The 23,315-nt window shown below is 43.2% G+C and overlaps 2 protein-coding genes across 4 annotated transcripts in view; one reads left to right on the plus strand and one right to left on the minus strand.

The window, feature by feature from the left end:
* Positions 1-6: 6 nt before the first annotated feature.
* On the plus strand, positions 7-9,744 carry CLEC3B (C-type lectin domain family 3 member B). The gene is made up of 3 exons (XM_014889658.2): positions 7-1,791; positions 6,445-6,543; positions 7,850-9,744. Exons 1-3 carry the CDS (start codon positions 1,347-1,349, stop codon positions 8,248-8,250), a joined length of 945 nt encoding a protein of 314 aa, XP_014745144.2. The 5' UTR covers positions 7-1,346; the 3' UTR covers positions 8,251-9,744.
* Positions 9,745-20,370: 10,626 nt separating this feature from the next.
* CDCP1 (CUB domain containing protein 1) overlaps positions 20,371-23,315 on the minus strand; it is a 34,343-nt gene continuing 31,398 nt past the window's right edge. For 2 of the 3 annotated variants that reach the window (XM_088165505.1, XM_014889657.2), the window contains exon 9: positions 20,371-23,104. In XM_088165505.1, the coding sequence (XP_088021631.1) occupies positions 22,654-23,104 (451 nt within the window). In that variant the 3' untranslated portion in view covers positions 20,371-22,653. The remainder of the gene's footprint in view (positions 23,105-23,315) is intronic. The other variant, XR_015803927.1, reaches the window with a different exon arrangement.

Raw genomic sequence — 23,315 nt, forward strand, 5'->3', positions numbered from 1 at the left:
CTGCTGGATGGTGCAGGGAGGGGTCCCCTTGGTGCAGATCTGTTCTTCAGGGACTAATGGAAAGCCAGCCTACCCTTCTTGTTTCAGCTGGGCAACACTGTGGTTGGGCCAAGATTGGAAATCTGAGGGTAGGAATTGCTGTCAGACTCCACACCACAGCAATCTGTTTCATGGGCAGCAGTAAAGGGAGCATTCTGGTTTTTGCTCCAGCTTGGCAGCACATTAATCAAAGCAAAGGCAGACGAACATCTGGAACCAAGGAAAACTGGGAGTTACCTACCAAAAGTACTTTTGAGTGTTAAGGAAAGTAAACATATATGTGTATGCAGGTGTCTGGCATCTCTTGGGCTCCATCCATCCCATTTTGTGATAGTCCAGGCAGGAGAACATTAAATCCCTAAAATGCGTATTTTCCAGTTTAAATTTGAGTGAGGCTTGGTACATGTGATAGAGGGCAGCAAAAATCAAACTGTTCCTCCTATGCTTCAAAAGCTTGGACTGCAAGAGAGCTCTCTGTTCAGGCAAGACATCAGGGCAGGATTTTCCTTTTTCAGCAGAAGTGTGAGGCAGGGTAACACTGTGGTTGCCAAACTAACTCAATGGCAGCTCTTTTTCCAGTCACATCCCTGTTTATCTCGGACCTTTTATGCTCCTACAGCTCCAGAGGTTCACATTATGCTGGGTGACATCTTGCCTTAAATTATCAAAAAAGTTTTAAGGTTAAAGACTGATGTTTGGAGCACTTTGTTCTTCAAAATGCCCATCCCTCCTCTCTTACCTCTACATTAATTTCCTCCACTTGTTCAAACTGCTGCTGTTCCTCCTGCAGGAAGGACTTATCTGCTTGTGCTACAGCTGCTGAACAGCCACACCACTCAGAAAAATAGAAAGTGGTCTTGGTTTAGGTTGCAGAGCTGCTCAGCACAGCCCAGCTGGTCCAAGAAGTCAGGCTGGGCACGTGCAAGTGGGTCTCGGGGAGAATGGCTTTTTGTGGAATCTAAGTTCCACTGGAGATCCCATGGAGAAACAATGATAGCTGGACAACTCTACCAAAGCCACAGTGGAACTGCTTTTTAGAGGGGTAAGAGCCACCCTACACCCTGAGTAAGGAACCGGGGTGCTCAGCCCCCCACCCGCTCCCTCTGCCTCTGTTGGTGCCGGCACGTCCCTTATGGGCATCCCTGCTGAGGGACGGGGGAGAGGTGGCCCCCTCTGCTCCCTCAGCCACCCAAGCGCTGTTTCACACCTCACGTTGCTGTTGTCATCGCTGACACACGAGATCAAACTCGTGGCATTGTGCTAAAAGTCACAGGAAATCGTTCCAGCTGTATTCCCAACCTTTCTTTATGTTTAGCTTAGCAAACTGTCGGTACATTCATTCTTTTTTTCCCTCTCTCTCTCTTTTTTTTTTTAATTTTGTTTTGGGGGGGGGGGGTATTTTTCTCTTTTTTTCTTTCTTTTTTTTTTTTTTTTTTTACAAAAACAAGCAGAGTACTAAGAACTGCAACAACCCCTCTGGGAGGTTTTCAGCCTTGGCCGGAGCGGCCGGAGGGCCCCCGGGGCCGGGAGGCTGCCGCTGGCCCGGGCTCAGCGGGAAGCTTTCTGGGACAGCCATTGCTGGCTCCAGCCCCTGTCCAGGCGGCTGTGTGAGGGCAGAGCCACTGCTCGGACCAGACGGCAGCGGTATGGCGCTCCGGGGAGCCTGCCTGCTCCTCTGCCTCCTTTCCCTCGCCCAGGTCTCCGGTCAGCAGAACGGCAAAGCCCGGCAAAAACTGGCGGCTTCCAAGAAAGGTAAGGGGCAGCGGCAGCTTCCCTGCAAGGGAGATTTGCAGGGCTTGGGGGGGTTGCAATCAGCCGACCCATTTTGGGCATTTAACAGTGCTTTACTGAAACGTCATAAAAAGTATCTAAAAACTCAATAAAGTGTCTTCCTACCCCCTCCCTCTCCGTGGGAACGATTGTGCAGATCTTCTATAAAATAGCGAGGGTATTGAAACGGTTTTGGTGGGTTCCTACCTTGAATAAATTTCTTGGGACAGCTTGGTCTGAATTTCAGAATGAAAGCATTTTCCGTGTTCCCTCTAAGGTTCATCCCAAGCTTTTCCTCTAATAAACTTTCCATTCCTATAACCCCCTTACCCCTTCTCATTCATTTTTCAGAAGCAAGTACACTTACAGATGACAGACAATTTTGGAGATAAGAGCAGGCAGAAAATATCGAAGCCATTAAACATCAACAGGCTTCTTCATTTAAAACCACTGGTCTCGGGTGTATTTCACACCGGACACGAGCTCTGACTACTCAGGCTTGCCAGACAGCAGTGCATACACAAAGGTGCCTGGGTTTTTTATTCCCCAGTGGGTTTGTTTCTCTTGTTCTTGTCCTGTTTTCCTACCGTCCCATCCTTTGTCCCTCTGACCCAATGCATGGTAAGTATAGGAGAAGGCAGGTGAGGTGAGGCATGTGAGCGTGCCTACCTGCCTGCTGTGTCCGACCGCAGCCGCCTGGGCTTGGACCGCTTCTGGCAGGCGCTTTCCTGCTTGGAACGAAGTGGGGAGCAAGGAAGAAGCATCCCTGGAATTCAGTTGGCCAGGCTGTTGTCTATGCTCACCCAGTTGCTATTTTTGTCAGATTTTCATCCTTGAGAAATGTTTGCCTTTTCTCCCATTAGATCCTTCTGTGAATTCACAAACTTAGCTGCTTATTCCACATCTTATTCTGCAAGACATGGAATAACAGAGCAAAAAAAATTGCACTCACTGGAGATGCCAGGAGAGACACATTTCTTAGAGAAATCCCGGTTTTCTCTAGGTGTCATTGCAACTGCTGTTTGTAATCAATTAGTGACAAGAAAGTGGGGGGGGGGAAATCACCTTTTTGCCAGGAAAATTTGGCAATGCTTTCAAAACTTTTGAGTTTTCAGGGGGTGTCCTGAAAATCAAGCCATCTGGACCAGCTGGTGGCAGGTTTTAGTCAGAATTTCTTTTCAAAGGAGAGGTCATATTTTCTGTGGAGAAAGGGGAAAACCCAGCAGTTTTGATCAGTCCCATCCAGCTCCATAGGAGATCAGATGTCCTGCCTTTACTGGAAACTTCCTGTATTTCTTGGTTAATATTTTTCAGCTTTTTACCAATGCCAGAGGGTAGGAAAAGAGGGAGAAAAGCAGTAAAAATCCCGTATGAAGCTCCTCTTTGCCTCCAGCCCCTCTCTACATCCAAGCCTGCCTTCCCAGCCACCACAGGGGCCAGGGCTCAGCCACTTCTGCTCTGAACAATGGTAGGATGGCCCCATCTCATCCTCATCCAGGCGTCCAGTACCCCCATCCTGTTTCCACCCCTGCACTTTGTCTGGGATGGTCAGGCAGGGCAAACTCACTGGAGGGCTGAGGTGTTTGGCTGGATTTTTTTTTTTTTAATTCTATGCAACCAAACCACAAATGTTAGGAAAGAAAGCACTGATTTAAGCCAAGCTTTTTATGTTTTGGTTTGGGTTTTTTAAATTTTTTTTTCCTTTTTTTGGTAGTTATTGCTTATGTTTGGATCTGCTTCAGAATGAAAAATGATGCTATTTCAACATGAAAAAGCCAAACCACAGTATTTAGAAAATGCTGAGACAGCACATTCACTTTGCCTGCTGTTGTGTTTTTCCCCCTCAGATTACACCCCAGTTCCAAATGCAGTTCCAAATGCAGTAGCACAGCAAACTCTGCCCAAGCCCCAATGTCTTGGGGTGTCCTTGTCTGGCAGCTCTGGAGGTCTCATCTGAAAGAATGCCCAGGGGAAGCAGGCACTGGCATCCCTGCCTGGGCAGCGTTTACACCCCATGGCTTGGGGGTGCAGGCGTCTGGCCTGGGAGGGCTCCCGTTGGTCACAGCTGTGATGGGGTGCTGGGATCAGGGAAGGGAGCATCTCTGCATAGTTCTCACATCTATTTCTAAGGTAACTGGAGACAGAAGTCGGAGTCTGGATGCTTAATTCAGTGGATAGGGACTCATTTGGGCTTCTTGCCTGGTACCACCTACTACACTGCTATAAATCCAATGCAGATGCATTCAGTCTTGTCCTTTGATCCAGGGAGATTGCAATATTGGGGACCTGACCGTTCCACTTAGTACCTTTGAGGAAATTACCAGTGTCAGAAGAAATGCCAGAGAGTTTTGATGACAGACATTGTGAACCAGAGCAATGCTCATTCCTCTAGGGAACAGAAGGCTGTTTGGATCTCCAGGCAAAGCTAAGATATATATAAGATATAAATTATATATATATATATATATATATATATATATATATATATATATATATATATATAATATATATAATATATATAAGATATATCCAAATTTTATACAGGAATAATTAAAACATTAAAATTAAGTATAGAGGGATTTGGTTGTTATTTGGCATATAATTAGAATGGGTGAGAGTTCCCATTTGCAGCTTTAAATACATTCCTGACCAGGCTTTCAAACCAACAAACTATTGTGACCCACAATTCTGTGAGTCTCCTTTTGATCTTGCCTCTGCCCACACTTAATCCTGCTGCTCAGGGTCCTGTGCAAGGACCCACTCCAGCCCACACGGAAACATCAGCATCCCATATGATGGCTTCCATCACAGAAAACCCAGACTGTAAACAGGCTTGATCCCAGGCTTCAGGAGGTGAGCCTTGAGGAAATGACAGCACTGAGACAAAAGCCCATGGCAATCAAATAGACAATGCAATGTCTGTTGATGTAGCCATGGTCCTCACTTTATAGCTGAAGGGTGACTCAACCAGTCCTGGTTCTCTGTGAGACATCCCAGTGAATGAACTGCTGTAGGAACATCTTGTGGCCCAGGATTTGGAAATGAGGTACTGAAAAGGGACAGGGTTCTTAGGCAGTTATCAAGGAGACATGTCACCTTTCATGGCAGGGACCCTCGAGTTGAGAACCCACCATCAAACCCACCTGGAACACCATAAGGAGCTTCCCCAGCAAGACTCATTGGCAGTGTCTTGCCATGGCCTTTGGATGTTACTTAAATCTTAAAACATTTGTTCTGCTGCAAGACAGGCTTGCATGGAAAAAAAACCACATGACCAATTAGCCATTTCCCACAAAGTGTTTTCATCAAAGGCAGCAAAATAATACCTATTGCCTCAGTGTTAAGTGACTCCATTAAAGTTAATTGAGCAATGAGTAAGGCAGCTTAATGCCCTCCTCCTGATGTGTCTGGCTTTTCATATTCATGGCACTATGTAATCTTGGATTGGTGGTTTTGGTCTGCATCCAAGCTGCTTCTGTTCTTGCCTGCGTGGTGCCTCAGCTCCTTGGCCCTCAAGGAAGCCCCTCCTACTGCATTCATGGACAAACTTTCACCCCTTTTCTTTCACCCCATGAGAATTACTAGATGCTTTCAGCATGGGAACTCCTAGATGCATACAAGTGCCTCCTCAGTGTCCAATCTCCCACCACCTTCAAGGTGTAAATGGTCCCTTTGCTCCTGTCTAGGAGAAATCCAGGTACTGATAAATAACTGGTTGGAGCTGTTGCAGAAGCAACACACCTAGCAAGATGTAGGTTTTAAGAGCCAGCTTTCCAGACAAAGAGGTGTCTTCTCACAGCAGGAAAGCAGCTCTGGAAGTGTTTGGGTACCTGCACTGGGGGTGGTGAAGGTAGAGATGAGGCAGAGGCAGTGGTGATGGTCCAAAGGATGATGTGGTTGGTGGGCAGAGGCTGGTGGCTGGTGGTGCAGTGGCAGATCTAGTAGAGGTAGGATCTGCAGCCCTTCCAGCCCCTTCCTGCTGAGCATCAGCCTGGTGAGCAAAATGCTTTCCTACCAACCCACCAATGACAGCAGACAGGTGGGTGCAGCCAGGAGAGCATACAGAGGACATCATGTGTTAGGGTGTTTAAGGGAAGCCAGGAGGGGGTGCTGTGACTAGAGAGAGAAAGGGGATGTTTTTGAAGAATCAGAAAAAAATAAATCCTGTTCATCATTAGCTTCAAGTTACCCACAAAACATTTGTGTATGTCAGGACTTTTGTTCAGGTAGGGCAGCATCAGATGGTGTCCTCCTGCATTTTGGGAGCTCTACTCCAATGCAGCACCACCCCAGATGACTGCTCTGCACCTTGCAATGCTCATATATGTCATCTACTCCCCAGCACTACCATGGCAAGCCAAAGGGTGACCCCTGCAGCTGGAAGATGCATGGAGTGTACAGCCCCAAAACCTGAACCAGGAAAACAAAGTTATTATTGATAGTGGAACCAGGCTGGCAAGCAAACACTCACTCTGATGGATGTGCAAGGGGACACAGGTGCTGACTTAATGGATTATTTTTGTTTATCCTTCCCTGAAGGCAAAGAAACATGGAGTTTTAATGATAGGAACAGATTTGGTTGCCTCCCCTGGGATGCCACCAATGTTTGTGCTCTTTCTTTGATTTCTCCAACAGATGGTGTGAGCCTCAAAATGATTGAAGACCTGAAGGCCATGATTGACAACATCTCTCAGGAGGTTACTCTACTGAAGGAAAAACAAGCACTCCAGACAGGTAAAGGGCTTGCTAAAGAACATATGACTTTTACTTTGGGAGAGGAGCTGCTCATAAAGAGTGGCTGCAATTGCTCCACATGTTTTGATGAGAGAGCACGCCACAGCAATAAGCTCACAGTAGGGAGAAGTTGGTGGATCAAAACAGAGTGTGGGTGTCTGCAGTACCTCTGGGCTGGTGAACCACCTTGGGCAGTTAATGACAGGAGTTATGCAGTGTGGGGGCCCGCTCTTTATGTGCTTCTCGTTTGGATATTTCTTCAATGCTAAGCCAGATGTTAATTTTCCTTTATGAGGTCGAAGAATGAGATTTGGATTAGTCTGTGCTTTAATCAAATGCAGCTTAGTCTTTTGCCTGAACCTCAGTGGAACTGGTGACCTGTTACCACGCCATGGTATTGCCCAGGGAACTGCACTGTAGGTCAGTCCTGCTTCATTAAACATACACAGAGGACAGTCTAAAAATGTCCATCTTCCAGGCATGCTCCGTAGTTATTCTGTGCAAACTCCACTGACATCAGGAGTATGATTTGCAAAACATGAAGCAGAAATGAGATGAAAATGCAAATTAAGGAGAATTTTCTCCCTAAAAGAAAAGGAACACAAGCAAAATCAAGGCTTTATTTCCAAGCTCCCATTCATTGAGAAGTAATTGGTTTGGATATTAATGTATGGCTCTGATTAGGTATTGTTTGGCTACAGTACCCTGCACTCTTAAGGTTTAGAACTTAAAGAAAAACAAAATAAATTGATATCCTTAACACCAAAATCAGTGGCAAGCAGAAATTTCCTCTGAAGACCTCAAGCTATGCAAGTGCGACATTTCTGATCAAAGCTAATTAAAAAAGGCATTTTTTTCATCTTGCATAATTAAGATGATTTAATTGGCAGGCAAGCTTTTTCCCAAAACACTCCAACACTCAGCAGTGCCCATGACAAACCATATTTCCAACAAATTCATCAGACAATGAGTAGCATTGGCTGGGGAAGAGAAGGCCAGGGGAAGGGGCAGGAGGAACATGTTGTGCTTCTGCTCCAGCAGCAGAAGGGTGGCACAGGCATCCTGAAAATCCATTTCACCCAATGATTTGCAGAGAAGGAGGACACGTCCCTGTGACTGTGTTCCAGCCTGCACAGGAGAGAGAGGGGCCCTTGGAATTCCATGCTACCAAGGATCACTGTGCAGCCTAAGAAATTAAGTTTGTAGTTTGGCTGCTGGGTTTGCTGCTGCTGCCTCTTCCTGGACACCATTTTTAAACCAAATTCTTTTTCTGTCTTTTTATTCTGTTCATGTGGTAACCTCTCAGTTTGCCTGAAAGGCACCAAAATTCACCTAAAATGCTTTCTGGCATTTTCGGAGACCAAGACATACCACGAGGCCAGCGAAAATTGCATCTCTCAGGGCGGCACGCTCAGCACGCCCCAGAACGGGGAGGAGAACGATGCCCTCTACGACTACATGCGCAAGAGCATTGGCTCGGAGGCTGAGATCTGGCTAGGCCTCAATGACATGGCTGCAGAGGGCAAGTGGGTCGACATGACGGGCAGCCCCATCCGCTACAAGAACTGGGAGACTGAAATCACCACCCAGCCCGATGGTGGCAAGCTGGAAAACTGTGCAGCTTTGTCGGGGACCGCCATTGGCAAGTGGTTCGACAAGAGGTGCCGAGAGCATCTGCCCTACGTCTGCCAGTTCATGATTGTGTAGCGGCGGGGCCTCCCCCCCTGCCCAGCCAGCCCGGATCCCCACGCTGGGCAGCAGGATGATGGAGCTGTAGTTGTGTGTACACCTCCACGTACATCTGCACACACACACACACGCACATGTTCAGTCACCCTTTGCAAAGAGTCACCGTGGCTCATTGTCGGGTTATAGAGCTCTAGAGCATTTCCTTTGGCCACATCCAGCCCTATTTGCAGCTGCACTGCTCTTCCTAAGGCATGATTTATAGATATAAATTTTTTTACACAAGGAATTTATTAGGGTAGCTCAGTTGTTCCAGCAAAGAACCAGTTCAGCAGTCCAGCCTGGCATACAGCTGCCTCAGCTGCCCAGGGCTGTCACTCTGCAGCGTCCTTTCCCAGTTTACTGAGCTTCCTTGGGACACCAACATAGGCAATTTCTGCTTTCTTCTCGTCTTTTGCTTCCCCATAAGTCCTGGAAGCAATTTGTGAGGGTTCTGTGTTCCTCACAGTGTCTCAATTCAGCCTTGTGAGGATCAAGGTCCTGTCTCGATGAGCAGAGGGAACTACCCCTGCTTTGTATTGAGAGATTCAATTTGGCTTATTTGGCAGGGTACCAGCTGCTCAAGGGGTTGTCCAACTAGTCAAATTACGTGTATGACTGAATTAGCAAGTTACAGGCATGTTTGGTGCTTTTTCTCACCAGCCAAAAGCCAGCTTCACTAACTTCAGTGGGAAAGCAAGACCCGCTGCCAGATCCTTTGAAAAAAATCCCATCAAAAGTTTATTTATGCTGCGGTGTCAAGGGGAAAGCAGCGAAGACTTGGAGCATAGTTAGTCAACAGTATTACTAGAAATAGGTGTGTGTATTACATAAAAACATAAATGTAATACTCTTAGGGAGTATGTTGCTATATAAAAATAACTATATATGGAAAATAAGCCCCAGGACAACACATTCCAGCAGCTTTAGGAATGACCTGACCTGTTTATATGACTGGAATCCAGATGAACTATTCCAGTCTTTGCTGGTTCTCAGCAAATGTAAATCTGCTGAGCACTGTTTGTGCCAATATTGTCATGGCCAGCTGAAGGTCTGACCTCAGTGATTTTTTACTGAGAAGTAAAAAGAAAAGAAAAGAATAAACAGCAATGGTGAGAAAGAAGTCCATGTCACCCTGGCAGCTTAACAAAGCTTTGCTGTCTGTTGGCTGAAAGGTATCAGTGGTTCTTTGCAGTCCAATGCTTGGTAATAACCCCTCCAGTTTGGGTCACCCACCCTGCGCTTCCAGGTTGTAGGTGTCAAGATAGGATCCTGCCCATGGGACAGGTATTCCAATTTGCTGCTTTGTTTAAAAGGAGCATGGTGGTAGATCTTCCAAGACATCTAGTCTGAGCCAAGCTGGAAACACACACATGCACACAAATGCAGAGTGCACGCTTCAGAGGTTGTCACTATTGCCAAACTCTCCGCTGTTCAAATGACTATAAAATAAAAATATCTCTATAGCTTGCTGAAGGAATGGAGTTGTGTCGATGTGATCGGAGTGCTTTCTTCTCTTTGTCTTTCTCTTCAGAACAGCTCCAGGGGTATGTCTGAAGGCTGGAGATAAGAGCCTCCCACTCTGTAATACACTTTATAGGATTCTCCCCCTCCTGCCCTGTTACCATCCCAGTCACATGCCACACACAGGATACAGGCAGGGAATCCTTTTATAGGAAAATAGAATTTCCTTCCTTTCTTCCCTTTCTGCTGGGAAATTTCATTCTGAAATACAAGGTAACCTAGAAGGAAGGTCCCTCCCTCAGCCCTGTTTGGCAGCAGTAGTGGTGCTGGGGGAGGTGGCACCTCGGGTCCCACCTTGGAGCCAGTCCTTCCCAGGCTGCAGAGCTGCAGCAGTACCGAGTCCTTCTTCACCCACTGAGGATGTGATGACTTCTCCCTCCTTCTCCTCTCCAGCATCCCATGTAGGAGAGAAGACCATCCATGTAGAAGACAGTGCCTCACACCAGTCTGGAAAGTTTTAACTGCTGCAGAACTGCATGTGAAATTAGGTCGCTTTTGCAGTCCTTCAATGAGCTTTATTTTGGACCCTGTTCCTGAAGTTTTCCAAGACTCTTTGCTGTAGGTCGTGATTACACCATGCAAGCCAGCTTGTCTCCATATAAATCCTCTAGTTCCTTTGGCAGATGTTCCCTCCATATTTTGAGATACACATGAAGGCAAAGCAGCAATGCTGGAAATGTTACTGGCTTTAATCCTGGCTGGTCATAAACCACAAGGTCTTAAAACACAAATGTGTGGCCAGAGAAATAAACAGAGGGCTTTTATGGAAAGAGGAACAGTGTGAAAGCCATGGACCCTGGCAATGCTGAGCTTTGGGGAACTTGTGGGTACTGAAGCTGGACCATCTTTGTATGGAGTGTGAATCTGAAAAACAGCCATGGAGATGGATGCCAAAGGATATTCCCAGAGAGAACATGAAGGAGTCAATTTGTCAAATCTAAAAAATAACAACTTGTTCTCAGCAGATTTCTTGCTCATATCTCTTGCTCTCTGTTTTCACAAAGCTAAATTCCTGCCAGCACCATTCCTCATAGATGTTTTGCTCTTCTGAAGCTGGGAGGAGCACAGGGAAGGGTGGCTTTGCCCCTGCTGTACTTGTTGGATCCATGATGACAAAAATGACCTTGCATATTCAGTGCTACATTTCTAAATTAACTATTATTCTTACAACCTTCTTACTTCATTATGAACTACAAATTGTCTTTGAAAAATCAAAGAGAAGGAACTTCTAGAAGATTCCTCATCCTTGCTTACCACAGCAATATTGTTTTTTGTGTCCAACCCTGTGTTTTGTGGTCAAAGGGAATGCCAGGATGGAGGGATTGAACGGGGACAGCCACTGGCTGCCTCCATAGGGAAACTGTCCTGAACACATGTGGTCCATCTGCTGGGAGCCAGAACAAGCATCACTTTTTTGATCTTCCATTAAATCTTTTGGCACTCAAGCCAGAGTGGAACGTCTGCTGTCCACGAGGTGTGGTCTCAATCAAAGGCATGCAAACTAATGGAAAGAAACCTCAGCTCTTCGCCGAGGAAAAGGAAATGTGGAAGAGATCATGTCTGAACCAATGTACTGTGATGCCTGCAATCCCTAATGAACCTCATGTTATTAAAAATAGAGGATGTTGTATAAGACTTTGTGCCACTGGTGGCTGCTTGTGGCTCTGTGACACAGCAGAGGAAAGATGAAGCATGAAATGTGCATACATTTATATAAACAAAAGAATAAAAGTTACTGGGTGAGCCTACAGAAGGAGTTCCCTCAGCACTACGCCATCCACAACTGAACTCAACAGAGCTGCACTAACCCACCCCACTGATGGCCCCCACTCCAATTCATCCTGGTCTGGAAGTTCAGGACCTGTCCCAGGTCTTTGCCTGAAGGTCCAGGAAAGGACCAAATGGTTCAGAGTGAAATGGTTAACCATAAAACAGCTAATACCTTACTGAAGTCTCTCTCAGCACAAGGGCCAGAACAGCACAGTATTCACACACCTCAGCAGCCAGGTTGCTTTTGGCTTCAGTCAGTGAAAGGGCTGGGTAGGCAAAGGTGGGTAAGAATTTGGGAGGTATGAGCCAAAAGCTTGGTTTGGGTCTTGAACACTTCTGTGAGACTTGGTAGTTGGTAGTCCTGACAAGAAACCCAACCCCACACCTCTGCTCCTTGTGCATGTCTGCCCAGCCTGGGTGTTACTCAGACCACATCAGGTGCACCCTCTCCCTGTCATCCTTTGCAAGGAACAGTCCCTCAACACCTCTGCTCCTGCCTGTCACGGAGGGAACACACTTCCCACCTCTGTGGCTGCAGACTGAGACCATTGGTAGAATGAACCTCCAAAGGGAAGGACCTCCTCTGCCCCTGAACCAGATTCCTTGTGATCTTGTGATTCCTATCGGCTTTACTGTTTGCTCCTGCTCCTGTGTAAGCACTGAACCCCACTGTCAGTCTCTCCTTTCACAAATAAAATTAAAAGCTAAATTAAAGTTAAATTTCTCCATCTTAGAAGCCACCATAGACAGGGTGAGACTCAGCAAACGAGGCTAAGCTAAAATACCCCTGAGAGCATAAATATAAACCTGCTGGGTGGGGGAGGGAGGAGTCACTAATGGAGAACGTAAACATAAACTCCTTGGGGATAGATGATAGAGAGGATATCAGGCCATGGTGTGCAAAACAAACCAAAACAAACCAAAACAAAAGTGGTTTATTGCTTTTATATGTAGAAGCACCCAGAGGGAGTCCAAAGATAGCAATTGGGGACTGTTCCAAGTACAGCTGAAAACAAATCACAACCATTTTAGCCTCACGCCCAGCAGCCTCTCCACTCTGTCCTGGGCTGTGCAGACAGCTCAGTGTCTGCATCACTTCCCTGTGACTCCCCTGTCCTGCTGTGCCGGAGCATGGGGCCATCCAAGCTGGCAGCAGCCACAAGGCACTCCCGAGCCTGCAGCATCCCTCCAGGAAAGAAAGAGAAACCCAAGATGCTGCCAAGAGGTGAGGCCAGCTGCTGATCGAAGAACATGCCTTCCCTCACCTCAGCCCTTTTGGAAAGCTGGCTCTGAGCCAGAGGCAGAGAACACAACACCTGAGCTGCTTGAAGCTGTGTTTAGAAAATACTGTTTGGGAAGCACTGAAATAAATAAAACTGCAACCCCTACTGCTTTGCAGAAATGCTCCACAGACAGCTTGGTTTCCCACTGCAGTGTCAGTAGCTTCTATCACACTCATTAACAAGAATCCCAAAAGTGAGGTCTCAGACATTCAATAATTTACTCTGTTTCTATGTTTCTCAGGACCAGTGAGGCCACATCTGGAGTGGTCTAGTTTTGGGCTCCCCAGTACAGGAGGGACATGGACCTAGTGAAATGAGTGCAGGGAAGTAGATGAGATTTGGAGAGCTGTTGTGTGAGGAGAGAGCAAGAGCTGAGATTGCCTAGCCTGGAGAACAGAAAGCTCATGGAATCTCATCTTAAATGCCTGATGGGGGAGGGTAGCAAAGATAGAGCCATGGGCACAAACTGAAATACAAGGAATTCTACTTAAAGAGAAGATAATATTTTTCTCTGTGAGGGTAGTCAGACCCTGACACAGGTTGCTGAGAGACGTCTGTGGAGACCCTTCGAGATACTCAAAGCCTGACTGGACATGTGGCCCTGGCCAATGGGACCTTGCTCTGAGCAGGAGGTGTAATCTGGTGATCTCCAGAAGTCCCTATCAACTTCTGTGCAAATACAGCCACTGAGCAAGGGCTGACTTAAATTATTCCTCTTCTACAGTCACAGGAGAAAAACAAGCATTTCAGGAGCAGACAGCTGACCCCAGACACCTGATGGACGAGCTGTTATGTAAAAGCCTTCCTACAGAAAAAGGTTAGCAAGAAAGCCAATAAAATAATCCCTTGTGGGATGTGATTTCTACACTGTAGTGCTGCCAGAGCTCTAGAAACTAATTAGGTCTTGCTGCTCTGCCAAGTGTGATCAGCAGACAAGAGCTGAAACTTCATTTGTTATTCAACCAGAAGGAAACTGGAATCAAACTCCACCAAATCACCAAAAGCAAATGAAATGTTTTTTTTTTTTTAAATAAATGCTCCAAACACACAATTCAGGAGTGCATAGATGAAGATGTGAATCAGATCAACCACAGTGAAAGATTTGCTTTACTGTTAGAGCAGGACAATCCAAGGACAGCTTGAATTTTATCTGGATTCATGCAATGTGGACATTGCTCTGTCACTGGGAAGGCTTTGATTCAATGCCCCTGAGTGTCAAGCCATGCTGACATGGGGGATCCAAACTCCAGGAGATGGGTAATGGCACAGGTCCCCCCTGCCTGAGCACCAACACAGAGGTGCTGCAGCACACTTTTATTGAGGTAGGCTCTCACACTTCGTTCTATAATACCTCAGAGAGGAAAGCCAAACCCCCAAGTGACCTTAAACCAGTCAAATTTTAGGAAATACTCCAGGAATTGCACTGATTATAAACAGGGTTAAACAATTTATTCCATTGAAGACTGAGGACTTGGAAGAGCCGTGTGGGTGGGGTGCTGTATACCTACAGCAAGTGACTGACAAGTTTTATACTCATCCTGGGAACTGAACTTGCTTTCAAAAAAGAAGAACAACAATTAGTGGGGTTTGTTCCTAAATTAAAATGTATGGACCAAAAAATAATGCAAATACAGCAAGTAGTTGTAGTCATGACTTTGATCAGGTGATAAATGTCCATTAAAAAAGGAGAGCAGACAGCCCTGAAGACCACACTGCAGCTAGCAAAACAAATATTCAACATTTGATTCATGTGCTAATGAGGGAGTTGGGATGACCCTGGAGAGGCATAGAAAATCTTGGTCTTGAGTCTCAGGAACTGGCTGCATCAGGTGAGGCAGAGCTCAGTAGTGAGATATTGCCTTGTGGTCACCATTGTCTCACCTTCTCTGCAGGGCCAACGACACCATTCATTTCCTGCTCTCCTTGCCCTTTCCCAATGTCCTGAACTCACAGTCCTTGAGAATTAAAATTGATAGTTCCAGAGACAGGGACTTGAAGTTTCATTACATTTGTGTACTAAAAAAGCAAGAGACATTATGGCTGTAAAGCTCTGGACCTTAAAACCAGGAAAATAAGATGTACCAGAATGAGATGGAATCACCCCAAAAGGAACATAAAGGAAAAATCTCTAACCTCAGAACAAGCACTGAGTTTCAGCTTAATGATTAAAATTAAAATTGATATCTGAGCTTTCAAGAGTGAAGGGATGCATTGTTCTCATCATCTTTTTCTACTTCAAGGTGACAGGAAAGGGAATGTCTCTCCTTTGTTTTGCTTGGTGACAGAAAGCCACCAAGTCATGACTATTTCATCACCTAAAAGACAGTGAATTGGTGGAGATGTTTTTCTTACAGTGTTAGTGAAGCACGTACAGGCTTTGTAAAGCGTCTTGGAAAAAGGTCACTGGTAGAGATATGATTCTTTGCACCGTTCATGGATGTGGGTTATTGTTCTGCACCCTTATATTTTGTGTATAATTAGGTGTTATACAAGAGGCTATTCATGTCAAGAGAACCAGTACTTTCCAGACTAATTTGAGTTTTTCCTACACATATTAACACTCAAGTACCTCTCTAGCTACTTGAGATGTCAACTACTTCAAGTAATGACACTTAATTCAGCACTGAAGCAGCTTTGTGACTGCTCTGTGGCAAAAACTGAGGGCCTTGCTGTAGAAAACTTCACACAGCAGCTTTACTGTATTCCAGGCAGGTTCAGGTGAGGCTAGAGTAAGAAATATATTGTAGATAGAGGTTTATAAGTATTTCACTCCAACACTGAGAGAACATTCACCAAAAAAATCAGTTTCTGGAGACCTCTGTCTTCAATTTTGTTGATTGGGAATGTGGGGAGAAAGGCAGACAAGACATGAAAATACAACAGTAGGAAAAGAAAGGAGGGCGATGACAAAAATCCATCTTTCGGTGGTGTTTGAAGCAGATTTGTTGATGCATGGTTCATCCTCTGCAGCCTGAGCTGTCTTAAGTCCAGAAATCCTACTTTCCCAGCTATAACCTGGGCAGATTCCCCACAAGCTGTATTGCGAAGCACTCTTACAGAAATTCATCAACTCCTTTCAGCTGAAGCTGTATCTTGTCCTTGAACCCAGATGGGTGACCATAAAAACCTGAGAACATGAGATTGACGTGCAGAACTGACCAGCCAAATGTATAAAATGTCAGAATACATAGGTATGTAGTCAATTGCCCATTTGCCTAAGATGTTTGACTAGCAAGGAAAAATGTTGTTTTCTGAGATATTAGACACATGCTTGAACCTGTTGGAACCCTGAAGCCTGGGAGTTTTGAACTTTCTGTGCTGTCAGGCACTGATCCTCATAGGAACACTGCTTTTGACCCGAGGCCTTGGAGAAGGCTTCCAAATTCGAGTGATGGAGTTGGAATCACTGGTGTGTAGATTGAATTGAAGTGTGTAATATCACATGGTCAAGGGTTTAGAATTTGGGGTTTTAGAATATAGTAATGGGTATGGGACAAGATGGAGGTTTTGGGGTAGAGGTTTTTTTCTTCCTTCTTGTTCCTTCTTTTCCTTGGTTTTAGGTAGTAGTTTTTGGTTAGATAGAAAGTGCTGTACTGTGGGTCACAGGTGTTTGGTCATTGGGTCAAATGTAAAAATAATGTAGCTGTTAGTTTTTAATTGGACAATTAGGCTTTAAAAGACCTTGTAATGAGCGAGATAGAGCTCCATTTTCTTGCTTTTAGATTGTTAGAAGTGCTATAGCACTCAATGTACTATAGATAAGAATTAATAAACAACTGAGTCTGAACATGAAAATCTTTGTTATGCCTTGTTGGGCTGGTTTAAGATATTTAGAATTTTGTTCTTCAATAACCCAGACAAGAGAAATTAGAGAGGAAGATCTAATCACTTGCTGCCTGTTTTTTTTTTTATTGCTCTGAAAGACTAACCTATAAAATGTTAACCAAACAAACATACTAGAATATTTTATTAGGACTTTATTTAACAAGAGGCAAACCCTAAAATGTAACCAAACTCTCATTGACTTAAGGAAACTATGGGAAAACCTATTAACTGTTTATAAGCTTTTGAATGGGTAAAGCATTCAGCTGTGAAAGGAATTAACAAGTATCTAAACAGATTTGATTTGTCAGAAAGTAGAACAGTTTTAATTTACTATGCAAATGTGAAATCTAAAAAGATTCAAGCTGTTGAGCTAGAATCTTATTAAAATGATAATTCTTATACAAAACCATTTATCATTGCGTTCTTCTTTAAAGCCGTAATTTCTGAGGATATCAGGAGCAGGGATGTTTTTCCAAGTAGCCTAACTGGTAATTTCTGTCTCAGGAGAAGCTGCTAGTGGATGTCCAGTTCTTCAAAGCTGAAAGCTTCAGGCTGTCATGGTCCACAGTTCACATGCAGAATTTAGTATGAACGAAACTCTACTTAGTAGCTTAAACTGTAAAGCAGAAATTTTGTTTTTGGTTTTTTTCCCCTTTGTAGTTAACCCTGTATAACAAAACAACTCTTCTGTGCATTTGTTCCTGGGCTACATTTTCCAGAAGCCATTAAATAAAAGTAGTATTCTGAGAGGAAAAACACACCACTAGTTTGCTTCTCCTTTATTTTAGAAAACCACACACCACCTTTTAAATAAAAAGCATTTGCAATGATGAATTTGAAGCAGATGCTAGAACAATTTGGCTTAAGAGTCTGCAGTTCATACTCCTGAGACCAAGCGGTGAATCTCATTTAAGGACAGGTTCTTTTGTGCAGAAGACTAGATTTACACATGTAGCATGCAGCTGCTTTCCCATCATTAATCTCATGTATGAAGGGAGGTGTCCATATGGGCTCTGTCAGCCATGTTTAGCCTTTAAGGTAAAGACCAGTATGGGATATTTTTCCTATCATGGCAAGTGGGAAAGATTATATCACCCTCTATTCCCAGGGTTCCCGAGAAAGAGGAACACCCAAGCCTGTCCCCATTTAACTGAACGAGGTGAAAGGGAAGTGCCCCCTCACCTCCCTTCATATTTACCCAAACCAACCCACCGAAGGATGCAGCCTCCAAAAGAAATGGCAAACCTACAAGATCAACCAACAACTGAAAGAAAAATAAAATTTTAAATAAATTTTTAAAATCCATTTAATAAATTAAATATTAAAGGAAACTAAGTATTAAATACATGCAATTTGAAATGAAAAAAAATTTTCAAAATTACATTAAAATATTAATAAACAAATAAAAAGGGGAGCACCTATTTTACATGAAACATTTAGTTGGGTCTAAATAGTACTTTCTCAAATCATATAACCATAACCTCCAGTTAAAAAAAAATACAAACAAACAAACAATCTGTTGCAAAGATGACAGGACACTGCCAAAGCATTTTCTCTCATTTTCTTCAGAGAAAGCACTTTTCAGAAAGTGAGGTCATTTCTTCTAGCCTCATATCCAAAAGAAGTGCCGTGTGCTGAGCGAGTGCTGCTCTGTTGAATTATCTTTGACAGGATGCATGATAGCAGTCGCTCTACAGCTGTGAATGACTGCAGCAGCTGTACCAGGATAAATGCATATATCTATATACAAAATGCACTCACAAATGGAGCAAAGAAAAAAGCAGTTCCTTAGGTATTTGAAGATTCATCTTGCCCAGAAGCGTAAAGCCAGGTTTGTGTGCAGCAGTGTAGCAATTCTTTAAGACAAAAAATTGACATAGACCAAACCACAAAAACTACCTTTTATGTGTGAAGTGTTGGTGATTAAAACAATGTGCCAGGCTTCATTTATGTTGAAGAAACTTCTGGCGTCTTGTTCCAAAGTCTGTTCCTTTCTCCAGGTTGGATCAGTTCTCCACACCACAATTCCTCAGTTTTAAAGAAGATCACTAAGTTGGATGTAGAAAGCTGTTTATACTCAGGAAATATATTCTGAGCATAAACAGCTTTCTACATCCAACTTAGTTTTTTACATCCAACTCCTTTTTTTTTCTTTGTGTGGGAGTTTGTTCAGTGGGGTTTTTTTTTGGCTGGTTGGTTAGTTTTGGGTTTTTGTTTGTTTTGGTGGGTTTTGTTTGTTTTTGTTTTCAATTTTGTTTTTGTCTCCAGCTTCAAAGTTTTTGGGGAGGTAGATTTACTCCCACCTTTGTGGAGTTAAATGCTGGCTGGTGAATATATACACATAGATGAGTGATATTCGGTGTTTTGCCTTCTCCTTCCTCTCCCCAAAACATTCACAGACTTAAATGTTTTCTCTGACACACTCACAGGTATCCCAGCGTAGTTTCTTCAGAGTAACATGATTTTTTTGCCGCCTAGGGTCAAGGAGTTGAAGTCTCATTGTTAGTCTGGGTCAACAACAAAAACTACTTTCTCATTTCCTACTGGTGCTCTACAAATTTTGCTGTAATGCAACAAAATAGTAACTTGGCTTTTGATCTATCTGGAAATATAACTAGACTATTCATGCTTAAAAATAAAATAAAAATAAACATGCTTAAAAGTAAAACAATTACTGAGTATTTTGATAGCTCAAGATTGTCCAAACCTTACAAATTCAAGCCCAAGAAGCAAGAGGTATCTTTTCAACTTTGCTGGCTTGGGCAACAAAACCCCGTGCTTCTCTTTGCTCTTCAAAAACAAATTACATTTGGGCCAGGATTGCTGCAACTGCTGTCCTCCTATGGACACCCACCTTTCAATTAACAGCTAATTAGACCTAGAAATTTTCATTTTTACATAAAGACCCCTGCCAGGGAATTACTCCAGGATGGCACAATTGCAGTGAAAACAAAAATGATAAGCACTTGCATCATCTATTTACATTTGTATTAAGTGGCGGTTTTGAAGAAGGCCTAGGGACTGGACAATCCTTGCCATGTTTCCCAAGCCTTCCAAGAGGAGATCTCATTAATTAAGCCTAGGATCCATCCCCAGCAATTACCTGGATCCCCAGTAGTAAGGATTTCAAACATCATTTTCTATGTAGGTTAAACTTGCCCCAAAATAAATAAATTAATAAATAATAAATAATAAAAAAACCCAAAAGAGCAATCAGTATGTACTGATTACATGAGCTTATATTTAGAACAAAATGGGCTTCACTCATTTCCATAAGGGTCACTGCTAGGCTGAAGGACTGTTCATAAAATGTGCTATTATCCCTGAAAAAAATTAATTTTGAATTTAATTGTATGTGTCAGTTGAGCATGAATAAATTACAAACATCTTGACCCTACTAAGAAGCTACTGAATTGTTTATCTTTATATGAAATCTACAAATATTTTACAATCCTTCTCCTCAATGATCTGAACACATGCCTTTAATGTTTAGGCATTAACACCATTAACACTGGCTATGCAAGAATAAGGACGTGCACAGAGAGCAGTTTATTATCCCAGGAAATAAGACTCCCTAGAAACCCCTTTCTATAGGGTGATGGCATAGCTACGAACAGGCAGACGTCAAAATAGTTCAGCCTGAGTTCACACACACACACACACACACCCACACACAAATGAGAGATATTAGTTACTCCAGTTGGCAGTAGCATTATTATTTATTTTTTTATTTAATAAAAAAAAATTAACTCACAACTTTCTCTTAATGTAAAGCAAACTGTAATCTGTGCCTGAACTCTTTCTTTAAACACATCAAATAAGCACAGTAAAAGTCAACCTTATACTGGGGACATCTGTAAACTAAGGCTTATATTGCCACATGAAAAGCTGAGTTAAAATAGAACACATAAATGTATCAGTTAACAAGAACCATATTCTCAAGGATCAAGAAGTTGTGAATAAAAGCCCAACCTCCATTATGTCTTCATGTTGGTTACAAGGAACATGAACTAAAAATTTCATCTAAGGAACTGCAGAAGTTGAGCTAGAGGGATGAGAAAGCCTTGAATTTCTTTTAAAGACTATTCAATAAAACAGAAGTGAGGAACAGACAAATGCACAACTGGACTACTCTGATAAAAAACGTTTTTGGCAATTCAGTTACCTGAGAAAAACTGATACCAGTATTGCAGAATCTTTTTAAGTTTTCAAATGACATCAAAATGATCCAGTACACTTTGAAATATGTGATCTCAGTGAGTAGCCAGAGATCTAGAATACACATTTCTGTATTGAAAGTAATAAAAATGAGCAGGAAGATATCTGAAACAATTAAAGGCACTTTTAGCTGGCATGTGTTTTGATACGTGCTACAGAAAAACTGTGTCAGGTATGACTTTATACTGAATTGTGTAGTGGTCCAAGCAGTATTAACATACTGTTAAATACACACAATCAAATAGTCAATGAACAATGCCAGCATAGTAAACACAGGAAGATATCCACATTTTTACTTAATGTAAACAGTAAGGTTTCTAATAAAGGCATTTAAATTCTAAGTAGTATTATATGTTTAGCATCACTGCATGCAACACTTGTCTGAAAGTTTCTGGTCACCTCTGCATATCACTAGGCCAGACACAGTCATGGTAAGGTTATTTGGAGAGAAATTCTCCAGTCGTTGAGTCTAATGCTACACACAGAATTATAAACACTTAGTAAACTGCACACCTGGACAAGACAGATGTTTGTATATAAAAGGCAACTTCATTCCCAGAGGAATCTGCCCTCATGTTGTCAAAGGCACAGAAACTGAGGGGCATGCTAACTACAGTACTTAAAATGAGACCTGATTTCCAGAGATACCTTTCAGGGGCAGGTAGACAACTGAAGTGTAAGTTCTACCAGAAGTCAAGAACTGTCCCCCACAACATGTTTGCTAAATTCAGACTGATACAGCAAAAAAAATTTATTTTTTTTAAATCTAGGCTTTTCTTATGGATTAATTTTTTGCATTTCAGAGACACCAGCTGCTGTAAACAATTTTCTTTACACTGTATTTTAAACCTTAGTAACAGGTGAAGTGAAAAGCACTGGTAAACAGCTGAATGACCACATCATTATTTCTTTATTGAATCCTTACTCTCACCTGAACCAAAAATGCAAGGTATTAGTAAAATGTGAATGTCATGGGAACCTGAACAGAACCACAAATTGGCTTAGACTTTTGAAACTGTTTTTGTCAAAGAGCAAATAAAACAGTCTTTGGTGTAAGCTCATATGGTGCAATCCAAGTATAACAACATCAGCCAAAAGTCAGAGAAAACCCGTAACATCTTCTGAAGGAGAAGAGAGCAAGCTCAAGTGACCACACTGCTTTAAAGGCATGGAGCTCTTCCAGGCAGCATACACGGTCTTTCTACTACACTCACATAGCCACTGGCACGCTAAATCTAATGGATTTTCAAGCTGCAAGTGATGGAAAGGACGGTGTCCCCACCTTTGGTCAGATATTAGCAGATCGCCTGGACGTGTGCAACCGGAGCTGCCTTGAGACAGTGATGCAGTCTGCATCTTCTAGGAGTCACCAACCAACACTCAGACAAATAATGGCTTGTGAGAGGAGGAAATACTGAACAGAACACTCTCCCCACTATCAGTGGCCGTTTTTAAGCTGGTGGTTAGGAATTAACTTTCCTGATGCCTTATAGTAAAAAGCAGAAGCACACCTCTGGCACCTGTTTCACAGCCAGTCCTGGAGAGTCCTGACTGGTATTGTGTTTGCTAGGTGTTCACTTCAAAACTGAAAGCTATCAACAGCTGAAGTTTAAAAAAAGGACAACAAACAACTGAAAATACAGACATGAAACAAAACAAGATAAAAACAGATTTAAAAATAATGCTCCTCTTCAGTATGTTTTTCTCCTAGGCCACTGTCCTTACACCTGTGTTTCCACAGGAAACTGCTATTCCTGGCATAAAACTACTCCACTAAACCATCCTGTTCCTTATTTTCCAGCAAGGGCACACTTGTATCTTCCTTATCTTTTTTATTTGCATTTCCATTGTCCTCTGACTGCCCTGATTTCTGATGAGCAAATGTGTAAGTGTCTTGGTCAGTGTCTGTCAGGGGCGGAGGTTCCTCTTCAGTGTTAGAAGAGCATTTAATGTCTTTTCTGAAGGAGAATGGAGGTGGAGAAGGTGGCAAGCTACCAATGGGTCCATCAAAAGGCCGGTACACATCGACTTCTGGAGCGACTAAGCCATTGGACTCCTTCAGCAAGTGTCCATAGACCACAGCATCATCAATAACAGCATAGACATGAGACTCATTGTTTTGCCTCCCTTTTCCAAATAAGCCTTTTTTTCCAGGCATCTGGGTATTCACATTAGCATTGTACACTCCCACCATGGGATTCTGAGTTTTCTTCTTCCTGTTACAGAGGTGAAATTGTTAACAGGTCAAGAACAACACGTTTGGTGCATTGGAACTCAGTAACAACAGCTTCTGTTCACTCATCCCAACCACACTGCGTCAGGCAGCCTACCTGGATTAAAGGCTTTGCTAGCAATTTTGACAGAAATAACTCTAGAGACTAGACATTCTTTTTTTAACAGAGCAGAAAACAACTTTACACGATTTTG

The sequence above is a fragment of the Sturnus vulgaris genome, chromosome 1, assembly GCF_052056855.1.
Source record: "Sturnus vulgaris isolate bStuVul1 chromosome 1, bStuVul1.hap1, whole genome shotgun sequence".
Taxonomy (NCBI): domain Eukaryota; kingdom Metazoa; phylum Chordata; class Aves; order Passeriformes; family Sturnidae; genus Sturnus; species Sturnus vulgaris.

What these genes read in the sequence shown, in the direction of transcription:
- CLEC3B (XM_014889658.2), top strand. Translation starts at nt 1,347, where the DNA reads ATGTTTAGCTTAGCAAACTGTCGGTACATTCATTCTTTTTTTCCCTCT. An exon ending in ACTGGCGGCTTCCAAGAAAG is followed by an intron (nt 1,792 to 6,444) that starts GTAAGGGGCAGC and finishes TTTCTCCAACAG; the next exon opens with ATGGTGTGAGCCTCAAAATG. An exon ending in AAAACAAGCACTCCAGACAG is followed by an intron (nt 6,544 to 7,849) that starts GTAAAGGGCTTG and finishes GTAACCTCTCAG; the next exon opens with TTTGCCTGAAAGGCACCAAA.